The sequence below is a fragment of the Hemitrygon akajei genome, chromosome 20 (assembly GCF_048418815.1).
Source record: "Hemitrygon akajei chromosome 20, sHemAka1.3, whole genome shotgun sequence".
NCBI lineage: Eukaryota > Metazoa > Chordata > Chondrichthyes > Myliobatiformes > Dasyatidae > Hemitrygon > Hemitrygon akajei.
Window position 1 is genome coordinate 60,536,334 of NC_133143.1, and position 13,789 is coordinate 60,550,122.

The window sequence follows — 13,789 nt, forward strand, 5'->3', positions numbered from 1 at the left end:
AATTTATGTTGCCATTTGAAATGATAATAGGATTGTGACTATTATTAACCCTCTACCCCTTACCATAATCTGTGTTCCCTGAAGATTAAATGGTTGTATTCAGGGGAAAAAAAAATCCTTCAGTCATTGGTCCAACACTGAAGGAACGACACTGCTCAGGTAACGTTTTACTGAGCAATTCACACAGAAGGCGAACCTATATTCAGTTGAATCTGAAGTGTTGAAGATATGCTACTCCATTATTAGGTGCCTGTAAGTAGATATTAGACTGTTTTAAAGTTCTTAATACAGAAAAGTGTATGATAGATTTAAGGGTTTGGCATTATATCTGAATAGTGTTGGACCATAAACTTTTCTGCTTTGGTGTGATGCAAAATTCTACCTGCTCACCTAGAGCAGGTGGACAAGCTGGCCCCAAAGACATAACAGTTTCTACCTCCTGAACGCCTCTCGTAATGACACATTTCACTGTGTGTTTCGATGGCAAATTAAGCTTATCTTTATCTGTCATCACTGCTTGCTCAGTCCAGCCAAACTCTGATTTTTGCTGAGAAAGTCAGCCATCCAATGAATGAAACCTTTGTAGACATTGTCAGTGTACTCCCTCAGAGCCTATGTGTCCTCCTTGTCTTTGAAGTTGAACCCTTTTGGACTTGGATATAGGATACAGAAAGGGCATCACAGGGTGCAGGGAGAAGACAGGAGGACAAGTTATTAGGTATGTTTGAAGTGAGGTTGATAGGTTCTTGATTAGTAAATTTACAGGGAGAAGAATATGATTGAGAGGGAAAATAATTCAGCCTTGTTTGAATGTTGGAACAGACTCGATGGGCCAAATGACTTAATTCTGCTCCTTTGCCTTATGGTCAATGTTAGGAGGTAAGGTGAGAGGCATGAGAAGTAGTGGTACTGGCCAGAAATGTTTAATTTGACTTCAGTGCAGTACTGCTAGATAAGAGATTAAAGAACACGAGGAAGGTAAGGTTAGAGTGGACAGTGTGTTTCTTAAAGTGGGGGACCTAGGACCAGAAGACACAGACTCAGAATACAAGGACATTCCTTTAGAACAGAGATGAGGAGGAATTTTTTAGCCAGGGTGGTGAAGCTGGGAACTGGACAGCCGTGTAGGCTAAGTCATTGGGTATATTTAAAGCGAAGGTTGGTAGGTTCTTGATTAGTAAGGTCATCAAAGGTCACAGGGATAAGACAGGAAAATGGGGTTGAGAGGGATAGTAAATCAGCCATAATTGAATGACAGAGCAGACTTGATGGGCCAAATGGCCTGATTCTGCTTCGATATCTTATGGTCTTGTGGCTACAAGCGCATCAATGGAGGCAAATCTGAATATAGTGACCATCAAAACTTTTTGCACATGACTTTGCAAATGTGTGTCTATCAGTTGAAGTGCATTTGATACAAATATCACAGTTCACTGAAGTGGACCCAGAAGACACTCACTGAGAAGAATGTTGCAAGAAGATTTATTTTCTATAATGCTGACATTCTATATTACCTCTTCATTATATTAATTGCATAAGGGCAGTCTCTATAACTGGTAATCCAGATTATTCATGTGTGTGCAACTCATGCCTGGATCTGCACTGATAAGATTTTTTTAAATTTGAGATTTAAGATTAGCTTTATTTGTCACATTTATGTCGAAACACTGTGAAATGCACTGTTTGTGTCAAATCATATCTGCTAAGATTGTGTTGGGCAGCTTGCAAGTGTCACCACACTTTTGGTGCCAACATAATACCCCCACAACTCACCAACCTTAACTCTAGGTTTTTGTTGGAACATGGGTGGAAATTGGAACACCCGAGGAAACCCAAGAACAAACTCCTCCTGATGAATAACATCATCAGGAATCTACTGTGCCTTGAGAAATTCATCTTGGAGTCTTCCTGCTAAACATAACAGCACTAAATATGTGCTTTTCCAGCTCACTGTCAAGTCCGCTTGCACCCTAGCCATTAAAAGTGAGGTGATGGGGTTTCCCTGTTGGCTTGTGACAGAGAGTAGTGTCAGCAATTTGCAAATTACTTCTCTTTGTTGACTTGCATTCTATAGTGAGACGAACGTGATCCTTTGTCCTAATGAAAAAGTGCTTCATAAGCTGCCAGTAATGATTCATGTAACTTCCCTGTGGCAGGAGCTTCATATGTACAAAGTAGTGAGTGGACCACGGGCAATGTATTCTGTAGGAGCTGATTATTTCTGCAAGAGCTCCTTTGCAGAACACATGCAAGACGTACAGCAGCTCAGAAGCTCAAACCTCAGTGGGCATAATCGGTAGATAATGGGCTTTCAGCTAGGAGCCCGTCAGTGAGCACAAGCAGACGCTGATCGTAGGTAAAATGGCGGAGAGTCAGTGGGCCCTCACAGGGCTTTGCTGAGCTGGTCACACATGCAGTATCCACAAAACCATCAGTTGAAGAAAGAAACTGAAAGCTTCAAATATATTTGCTGGACTTCCAAATAATCCCTTCAGAATTATATATATAAAAAAATGAAGAATCCAGTTCAAATATGAGTGAATTGATCTAACAATGCAGTGCAAGGATAGACTGGTCATCTCTGTGGGATGTTCCTTAAGGCACTTAAGTGAGTCCATGTACATCTACTATACAGGTCCTGGATATCAAACAGGTCTTAATCCACTAAGGTGCTCCTAAAATTGGTGATTGGAATGAAGGATAAATTAGGAGACAACATAAACAGCTAAAATTCTGCAATATTATTTCACTGCATGGACTCTCCTTAATGGATCTTAAAAGAATACGAGGGGTGATTGATAAGTTAATGGCCTAAGGTAGGAGATGAGTTATTAACTTCAAACTTTCTGCATTATCACTCAAAGAGTTGAGCTGCACGTGCATGTAATGAGAGCATCTTGGACCTCCAGGTGGTCCACAGCAGGGGTGACTGATAAGTTTGTGGCCTACGGTAGGAGGAGATGAGTTATACAGCTCTCGTTACATGCATGTGCAGTTCAACTCTTTGAGTGAAAATGCGGAAAGTTTGAAGTTAATAACTCATCTCCTTCTGCCTTGGGCCACAAATTTATCAATCACCCCATGCTGTGGGCCACTTCTGGAGGTCCAAGATGCTGACTTCTACAAAGATGGGATCCGTATGCTCCACGACCGCTGGACTAAGTGTGTAAATGTAGGATGAATAAATGTGCTCGGTTTTCTAAAATTGACTCCTTCTACCCTAGGCCACAAACTTATCAATCACCCCTCGTGTATTAGTGTGCTTTCTAAATGGTAGTAAATTAGAAATGATTAGGATCTTTCCATGTACTTACTGCTTGTTATTCTGCTGGCATTTAGGGCAACAATGAAGGTCCTCCATCTCTGGTGGCATTCTAGACCTCCTTCATCGTGTCAGTAGCCTTCTCTCGGTTTTCACCATTGTCAGTCACGCAAGCCCTGGGTGGAGTCTCTGTGAATACCATCACTCTCAGGTGTAGGAGATTTCCTCATTGCTGTTTCTGTAACAATTTTGTTTTTGCCATTCAGGGTTGTTAGCCCTGAGCTGAACCCCCGAACCTGGAGGACTGGTGATCTACTTTTAGTCTGGCCTCTACCCTTTGACCTGTTCAGCATGGGCGACCCTACCAAGAGCCAAGGCTAAAGCCGTGACTCCAGCCAACATAGCTCTCTGGGTCATTGAGGAACGCAAGCCTCCAAACCCAACAACGAGGTTGTGATCCATTTGGAAGTTTTCATGTTCTTCATTAAATTTATCAAATAGAAACATAAAAACATAAAAAATCTACAGCACATTACAGGCCATTTGGCCCACAATGACAGACAGACAGACAGATAGACAGACATACTTTATTGATCCCGAGGGAAATTGGGAAAATGTTGTGCCGACCATGTAATATACTCTACAAACTGCCTAGAATTTCCCTACCACATAGCCCTCTATTTTTCTAAACTCCATGTACCTATCTAAAAAGACCCTATCGTATCCGCCTCTACCACCTTTGCTGGCAGTGCATTCTTTGTACCCACCACTCTCTGTGTGAAAAACTTACCTCTGACGTCCCCCTTGAACCTACTTCCAAGCACCTTAAACTATGCCCCCTCGTGTTAGCCATTTCAGCCCTGGGAAAAAGCACCTGGCTATCTGCATGATCAATGCCTCTCATTATCTTATACACCTCTATCAGGTCACCTCTCATCCTCCATCGCTCCAAGGAGAAACGGCCAAGTTCATTCAACTTATTCTCATAAGGCATGCTCCCCAATCCAGGTAACATCCTTGTAAACCTCCTCTGAACTCTCTCTTTAGTATCCGCTTGGCTAAAGGGATGAAGGCCTTTGTATTTAAGGGGAGTGGCATGTTAAAGACTGATGTGTCATGTTAATGCTTGACATGGACCCGGTTAGTGCCGTCCTCCAAGAGGACCACAACCTTGTCGTAGGGTTTGGAGGCTTGTGTGCCTCAATGAGCTATGTTGGCTGGGGTCAGGGCTTTAGCCTTGGCTCTTGGTAGGGTCACCCAGGCCAAACAGGTCAAAGGGTAGAGGCCAGACTAAGAGTGGTCCGGCAGCCCTCCAGGTTTGGGGGTTTAACTCAGGGATAACAACGCTGACTGGTAAAACGGAAACAGCAATGAAGAATCCCTGCATCTGAGTGTGACGGTATTCCTGAGTCTCCACCCGGAACTTGCATGTCTGACAGTAGTGAAAACCGAGAGGAAGCTACCGACATGATGAAGGATGCCCTTCATTGCTGCCCTGAACACCAGTGGCATAATAGGCAGTAAGTAGGTGAGTGTAGGTTTAACATAATACATAACTCTTGTGATAGTACCTGATAGTGTCTTTATTTCTAAAAAGCACAACTTGGGAAATATTTACTGCCCATAAAGGAAGTGCATTGTAGATTTACCAGAATGTTACATTGAAATATTAAGTCGAGATTTGTGGCAAATATGACTATATGATATATATGTATAGTATCTGAAATACATCTTGTGGAAATGTTTGTTTGATGATGAACTTCAATAAAAAATAAATTGCAAAAAAAAAGAAAATGAATCTCATTGAAATTGAATCTGCAAAAAAAAGTGTATCTCACAGTAGTATATTGTGACATATACGTACTTTGATAATAAATTTACTTTGAACTTTGAATAGAAGAGTTAAATTACTTGCTGAGATTTTTCAAACTGAGCTCAGACTCCCTGAAATTTAGAAGATTTCAATATCAAACGTTGGAAGGCATTAATGGTTACTGATACGGTTGATGGAGAAAAAATATTTTTTACTGCTGATTGGTATGGTTAGAATTAGAATTACAAACAGGCCCAATGGAGTTAAGAAATATACAAAATGAAGTGATGTACAGGTTAAATTAGTATTGGTAAACAATTGATTGTCCATTTGAAGTTTAAGTTTGAGTGACTTTTTTTTGTTAACTGCAAATATATTCAGAAGTAAGGGAGAAAGTTGGGGAAAAGGGAGTCAGGTTACATACCACCCATCACTTTAGTGAACCTTGCCAAAGACCAAAGGAGCTCAGTGGTCTATTGCTAATCCTCTGTTTCTGTGAATCTGTGAGAGAGATGATGTAAAAGGTGAGAGGAAAGTGGGAGTTTCAGAAACTAATTCTGTGCCACATGCCTCTGCTTCTGAAACCATCACGCTGAACCATGTTAGGGTGGTAGGGAAAGGAGTACAGCTTTGTTCTCCAAATGGATACACAAGAAATGAGGGGATATTAATTTTTTTTCTGTTGACAGGAATGATGTGAAATTTGTTAGATTGCTGCACTGCACTTGCTATAGGTCTGGAGATAGGTGGTTATTCTCTAGTCGGAGACTTGGCCTAGTTTTAAATATCATGCTGTGTATGCAAGACAATGCCTTTGAAGAAACCATAAACCCCAGTAGACTTTTCTACATACTGAACAAGTTGTTTGATTATTTCAGTATGTTGGCATTAAATGTTTCTGGTTTCTACCAGGCTCCTGCCACAACTTTGGAAGAAGATCTTTGAAACCCCCAGGGGATCGGAAATACAGACCCATAATTTCTTAAAGGTAGCATCACAGGTAGATAAGGCTGTAAAGAGATCTTTTGGCATATTGGTCTTCATAAATCAGATTATTTTCTACAGGAATTAGGATGTTATGTTGAATTTATGTAAGATGTTGGCGAGGCCTTATTTGGAGTATTGTCTGCAGTTCTGGTCACCTACTTCAGGAAAGAAGTCAATAAGATTGAAAGAGTACAGAGAAAACGTACAGGGATGTTTCCATCTCTTGAGGACCTGAGTTATAGGGATGGGTTGAATAGGCTAGGAACTTATTTCCTCGAGTGTAGGAAAATGAGGGAAGATTTAATAGAGATATACAAAATTATGAGAGGTTTAGATAGGATATATGCAAGCAGGTTTTTTCCACTGAAGTTGGGTGAGACTAGAACTAGAGGTTGTAGGTTAAGAATGAAAGGTGAAATATTTAAGGGGAACCTGAGGGGGAACATCTTCGCTCAGAGGGCATGTGAGTGTGGAACGAGCTGCTGGCAGAAGTGGTGACGCAGGGTGGATTGCAACGTTTAAGAGAAGTTTGTGTAAGTACATGGATGAGAGCTGTATGGAGAGCTATAGTCCAGGTGCAGATGGATGGAGCTAGGCACAATATAAGTTTGGCACAAACTAGATGGGCTGAAGGGCCTATTTCTGTGCTGTAGTGTTCGATCACTTTATAGCATGTAGTTATCACCCTTTGCTCATTAGAAAAATAGCACATAATAAAAATGTTATTCCAGTTTAATGTTTCTAAAGACTGAAGAGGTTTGATTTTGAGCTGTAAACTGATTTATTCAGATCTTGGCTACACAGGAACAGCCGTGTGTGTCGGCAGTTCCAGTGAGGAACGACCAACCACGAAGAAGAATTTACTCCCCCCTTCCTCTCTTCCTGAGATAGCCCATAAAAAAAAATGCTTTTTTTTAATTAGGATATAATTAAACTAGACAGAGTGGAACTGTTTTTGTTTTCTTCAATAAAAAATTTGAATCTGTCGAAACGATGCACAGATAAACATTTGGGACATTCAGTTCTGTGTATGCTGAACAATACGATTGCATTGCCACACAGTTTTATAACTGCTATTCTTTGCTTTGTTACGCTGACAAGATGAATTTGTAATTCAAATGAAAGTAATGTAATAATGTGTTTCGATCTCATTTACCATCTGTTGTACAGTTTTATATAATTCAGGTTTAACTTATTCTGGTTTCCTATTTCAGCTGCTGTCCTACCATGCCACATGCTCAAAAGTAGAGGTTGATCGACTGAAGGTAAAGAGTTTCCTTTACAATATCCTACGAAGTAGCCCTACCACAAATTCCCGTCGTATCTCCGTTGGACAGGCACCTCTAATAACATCCTCCATTAAGTCCTGGAAAACGTGTCCCTCTAAAATAAAACCATTTTTTATGGAGATATTAAATCAATGCTTGCGTGCGTGCTATCGGTGTTTTTTTTAAACTCAGTTGTGCTGGACCCTTGTTTAATAATAGATTATCTTGGGAATTTCATTCACAAGATGTTTTATATATCAACACGCGTGACTGGGTTTATAAATTTGTAAACAGGTTGTTGATTATAAATCTGGACGCCTATGATTAAATCTAATGCATTTGCTCGCTGACTCTCTACTGCCACATGAATAATCTGAAATACCAGAGAGTGGTCAGTGCTGATTATTTATTTAAGTAATAAAACCCACTAACAGTCCAAAAAAGCAAATGGGTGAATTTAAGGCTTGCAATCCCCTATTACACAAAGAGTTACTGCATATTACTTTCCTTGTGCATGCTGTTGCTATAACGTCTACTTTTTATGCTATATAGTAAAATGTTAAGTATTGTGCGAAATAAATTACTCTAATCACAAAACTGATAAATTATTGCAATTACTTTATGTATGGCTATTTCTCATAAACAAGTTGTATATATTAAAAGCAAATGTTTAGTTATTTGCTGTGTCATTTGCGTGAAATATACAAGTTCAAGAATCGGATAATGTCACTTAATGACATCATCAATTATGTTGGTCGTATTATAGACATCATTTTATGCACCGTTCTTCTAGCTATGAGTACCCACAGCAGACATGCTACTTTTATTAACCTGTCTCTGGTAATTTTAAGCGGCTTCATGGTGTAACCTGTCCTTTTATGGACTGAAGAATTCAGTATTAACGATGTTCATTCTGAAGATAAAATATTGATTAGAGCCGAATTTTGAGCCGATCTTAAGGGCAGGTGCTAAATGATTTGCCATTCTGAAAGTGAACTATTTGATAATTTTATGGGTGTTTTATGTTTTGCTGACTGTCTTAAGCCATTCAAAATGAAGGAAGGATGGGGCGTTTCGACATTAGTTCAATATTTGGAGCTAAGTTTAAAACCAGTCTGTGATTAAGATATTGCACCGTGAGAGTTTGGGTGGCGGAGTGAGAGATGTGTCTCTATCGAAGGAGGTAAAAGGCGCTCCTTCCCCCCACTAGCCCACAGGCCACCCTTTTGTTCTCCGGTTTCCTCCCACAGTCCAAAGACGTACTGGTTGGTAGGTTAATTGGCCCTTGTAAATTGTCCTGTGATTAGGCTTGGATTAAATCGGGATTGTGAGGCAGCATGGCTTAAAGGGCCGGAAGGGCCTATTCTGTGCTTTATCTTAATGAATATATAAATAAATTTAAGAGGGCCTTAGATAGGCCCATGGATGATGGAAGTTGGAGGGCTGTGGAGGAGGGAAGGGTTAAGTTGATCGTAGAGTAGGTTAAAAGTTTGGCACAACATTGTGGGCCAAAGGACCTTTACTGGGCTGATATGTCCTCTGTTCTAAGTATAGGGTGGGAAGTAGGGCAATCAATGGGCGTTTATGGGCACACATGATAGTATAGCTAAAAGAGAATAAATTGGGCATCAGATTGATAGGATTGCTCTGAGACCCAACATGCAGTGGGCTTGATGGACCAATTGACTTTCTATTTTGATTAAAGGATCTTTCTCCTCACTCATTTAATGGAATATTCCTTCAAACCCTGCTTTCCCCCCAGCAAACACTGTCAAATTTATTCTATCTTTACTCTGTGATCTCCCCCCCTCTCTTCCCCCACAATCCCTTTGCCCTGACTTGACTCCATACTGTGCTGCCACCCTGCAGTTTTGCATACTGCCCCAGTCATCGTTCTTCTCTCACAGTCCAGCTTCACCCCTTCTGCCATCTTCCCTGTGTTTTTGTATCCTACCCTCAAGCTTCCCACCCTCTCATCTGAAATAGACCAGCTCTAGCTCTCACACACTCACAGACAGACCGATACACACTCACTCATAGACAGACACACTGACACACACTCAGTCAGACACACACAAACGTACACAGCAAATGCATTCACACAGACTTGCAGACACACACACACTTACATGCACTCACAAACAGACATACACACACTCACACACACTGACTGACTCACACAAACATCACATTGTTAATGTATGCCCAATCAAAATCCGCCAAGTTTAAATTATGCACAATCCCTTGACACTGTTTTCTTTCCACCTCCAGGTCAATCAACACTAAACTGAGATTGTTATTTCTGATTTTTTTTGAACTGATATAGAAGAGATGAATGGCTTGTTTGTGAACTGCTCCAAATCTCAATTTGTCTCTTTCCCTTTGTAAAATACTCCCTTAGCTACATTAAATATTCCAATGAAATTTGCATTCTGCTTTACTATTGCTGAATCTGGTAAAAAAGACACAATAAGATGATATCGATTGCATTCTATTTAAACATCGTCCTGCTATTTAGGGGCAGGGGCTGAGGAAAGGGAATTCTACACCAGTTATCCTAACATCAGCCTACAGTAGACTTGCAACTTTCAGAGTTATCAATTATCGCAGAAGCTGGTATGGATTTACAAAGGATGTTCTTTATATGATGAACATGATTGGGTTTAAATAACCCTGTTTCCCATTCTAAGGACGATCTTATAAAAAGATTCAATCCATCACTGCTCATTGCATAGAATTTCCTATGATACTTTAATTTGTTATTGCTTTGACTATCCGATGTCTGATATAATCAAGTATATTGATTACATTGCTAAATAAAATCCTGGCTTTAGATGAATCAAAAATTGATCATATTTCTTGAAAGATTAATGTTTCCATCCATTGGGAAAACTTGTTTAATGCTCTTGTGCCCAATATTAACTGGAAGTTGATGGGAGTGGCATGTCTACGATCACACAAGCAAATTGGTTTTAGGTTTGGTAATGTTCGGTGAGTCCAGTGTACATTTCCCCACATCTAGCCTGACATATTGCTGCCATCTTACCACGTTTTGCCTAATAAGACCCACACCATCATTTCACTCACTCCTCATAGTCGATTCCTTCATGAACACATACTTTTCTTTCTGTAAACTCTCATAATCACCCCCCCATCTATATATCTAGCACTACCACACAGTCTATTCTACTTCCAACTTGTACTCCTTCCCTCCTGCCCCCACCATCTTATTCTGTATCCTTCCCCCTTTCTTTCCAGTCCTGATGATGCGTCTCAGCCCAAAATGTCAACTCATTATAACTCTCTGTAGATGCTGCCTGACCTGCTGAGTTCCTCCAGCATTTGTGTGTGTTACTCTGGATTTCCAGCATCTGCAGAAGCTCTTCTGTCTATACACAACATACCGACTCTCTTAGGCAATCATGCTCCCCAAGTGTTGATATGGTCTCCCAGAAGGTTTTGAAAAAAATCCCCCAAAAAGAGATTTTTAACTAAAAGTTAATGTTTATGGAGTTGTATACAAATTATTAATCCAGTTAAAAGAAAGACCAAAGCAACACACACACAGTGCTGGAGGAACTCAGCAGGCCAGATAGCATCGATGGAAATGAAAAACATTCGATGTTTCAGGCTGATATCCTTCTTCAGGACTGACAACTGGCAAGGCACATGATTTGGGATACGGAGCAAGGACTCATATTGAGCGGATATGACTCATATCTGCCAATGTTCTCCTAATTCTCATATAAATGACAGATGATGATTAAAAATCACATATGCAAATTTGTTGATGACACAACGTAAACGGTGCAGATGGAAAGACTGATTAACGGATCTAATAGGTGTTTGAACGAGCAAAAAAGTTGTGGCAAATCAATTTCCAGACAGGCCCATTTTGGATCTAAGGGAGAAGAATGCTAAAAGCAGAGAAGGTCTCAAATTTTTAAAATGTACAGATACACAAAGCAATAAAAGACAACTGATCGAGTGCCTCTCGCTTTGACACTCGCCAATCATCACCTGAGTAGGTATCCTTCTTCTCCATGAAGTCTACCAGAAGTTTACTTTCTGGTCCAAGAAACCAGGGAGTTCTGATCCCCATGGCATCTTCCGAGAAATTCTGCTTACACTTTGCTATAGTACATTACGTATGTATGCATTTATTTATTTATTTAATTACTTATTGAGTTGAGCTACAGCAAGGAATGGGACCTTTTGACTCTTCAATTCCAAAAGGCAATCCCCCGATTTAACCCTAGCCTAATCATGGGACAATTTACAAGGACCAATTAGCCTATCCCATGGTCTTTGGACCATGGGAGGAAACCGGAGCATCCAGAGGAAACCCATGTGGTCACGAGGAGAACATTCAGACTCCTCACAGCATGGTGGGAATTGAACCCGAATCACTGGAACCATAAAGCATTGCGTTAGCACTATGCTACCCTGCCGCCCAGTGGCAGGTGCACAGTTATTTTTGTTATTGTGCACATGCTACATTGAAGGGATGGTAGGTTACGTCTCTGGTAGAGCTCTCAAAGGAGCCAAAAAAAATCCTGATAGATGATAGATTTTTTTTCCAATATTATTATTAGTTTCTACATAGAAGAATACAGAGTACAAGAAAGTGTATATGAAAGGTCAAAAAAGATTTAAAAAAACCTCCCAATTACATTATTTCTGTTCATAATAACAATCTCATTACCCCGTATTCATGTAAGATAATCAATAGTTATATTGAAATATACTAATTTATTACAAAAGAATCTAACCCCTACCAAGACCGAAGCTGTTCATTAAGGAGAAAGGAAAGTAAAATAGCTTATCATGTAATAAAAATTAATAATAGCCAACATCTGAGTTTAAACAACGAATTGAAGGTTTTGAAAATAATTCAGAAAAGCTCCCCACAATGTTTGAAAGTCTTGACGAGATTCAGAAATTGAACAACGAATCTTCTCTAAATCTAAACTTGACATAACGTGGCATAACCATTGAGCATGAGTCGGAGGAAAATCATCTTTCCATTTAAACAAAAGCATCCTGCTAGCTATAAGAGAGCTAAAGGCTATAGGTATGTCAATCAGATGCCTTCAGCTTACTATCTTGTCCTGCAACAATACCGAATAGGGCCGTCAAAGGGTTAGGCTTAAAATTGACTTTAAAAAGAAAGGAAAAAGTTTGAAAAACTTCCTTCCAGTATTTTTCAAGATTCAGACAAGTCCAAAACATATGAATTAATGAAGCTTCTCCGTTATTACATCTGCCACAGTAGGGAGATATATCGGAATAAAACTGAGATAGCTTAACCTTAGTCATATGAGCTCTATGTACCACCTTAAATTGTATGAGGGAATGACGAGACATAGAGATGAAGTATTAACCAGTTTAAAAATTTCATTCCAAGTTTCCTCAGATATTGATGTCTGTAAATCTTGTCCCCAGAGATTCTTAATTTTGTCTAAAGGAACATTCTTCATCTCCAGTAACATACCATAAATATTAGATATTGAACCATTATGAAAAGGTGTATTCTAGTAAGTTCTTACCTGAGCTTATAGGAAATGTGCATAATTGAGATCTTAAAAAGTCTTTGATTTGTAAATATCTAAAAAAGTGAGTTTTGGGTAAGCTATATTTAGCTGACAATTGCTCAAATGAAAAAAGGTTTTCTCCAACAGATCCCAAAAACATTTAATACCCAACCTGTCCCATTCTTTAAAATCTAAATCAGTCATGGAGGGTTTAAAAAAATATTAGAATGAATGGGATTTGGAAGGGAAAATCTCAATAAATCAAAGTGTTTTCTAAATTGTATCCAGATCCTCAGAGTATGTTTAACTATTAAATTATCAGTTAGTTTACTTCCAAATAAAGGAAGTGAGGATCCAAGAAGAGAAATAATAGAAAATTTATTAACAGAGTTAGCTTCTAAAGAGACCCTTATCGGACAGTCTACACGATTAATATAATACAGCCAAAACGTAAGATATCGTATATTAACTGCCCAGTAATAAAACCTAAAATTAGGTAAGGCTAAACCTCCAGACTTTTTAGATTTTTGAAGATGAACTTTATTTAAAAAAGAACGTTTATTTTTCCATATATAGGAGGATAAAATAGAATCAAGAGAGTCAAAAAAGGATTTAGGAATAAAAACGGGTAAAGCCTGAAAAAGATATATAAATTTAGGTAGAATATTCATTTTAATAGAATTATTTTATCCAATCAACGATATTGAAAGAGGTGATCAAATTAATGATATCCTTTTTACATGATTCAATAAAGTAAGAAAGTTTTCTTTAAACTGGTGTTTGTGATTCTTAGTGACTGTTAAACCCAAATATGTAAATTGATTCCTTACAGTTTTAAAAGGCAGATTAGTATTAATTGATACCAAATTACTTAAAGGAAATAATTCACTCTTATGTAGGTTCAATTTATATCCTGAAAACAGGC

The 13,789-nt window shown here is 39.1% G+C and overlaps 1 protein-coding gene across 3 annotated transcripts in view; it reads left to right on the forward strand.

The window, feature by feature from the left end:
• The window catches only part of pde11al (phosphodiesterase 11a, like), a 256,526-nt gene that overhangs the window by 137,698 nt on the left and 105,039 nt on the right, over nucleotides 1-13,789 (forward strand). For all 3 annotated transcript variants that reach the window (XM_073024412.1, XM_073024414.1, XM_073024415.1), the window contains one exon: nucleotides 7,277-7,327. In XM_073024412.1, the coding sequence (XP_072880513.1) occupies nucleotides 7,277-7,327 (51 nt within the window). The remainder of the gene's footprint in view (nucleotides 1-7,276; nucleotides 7,328-13,789) is intronic.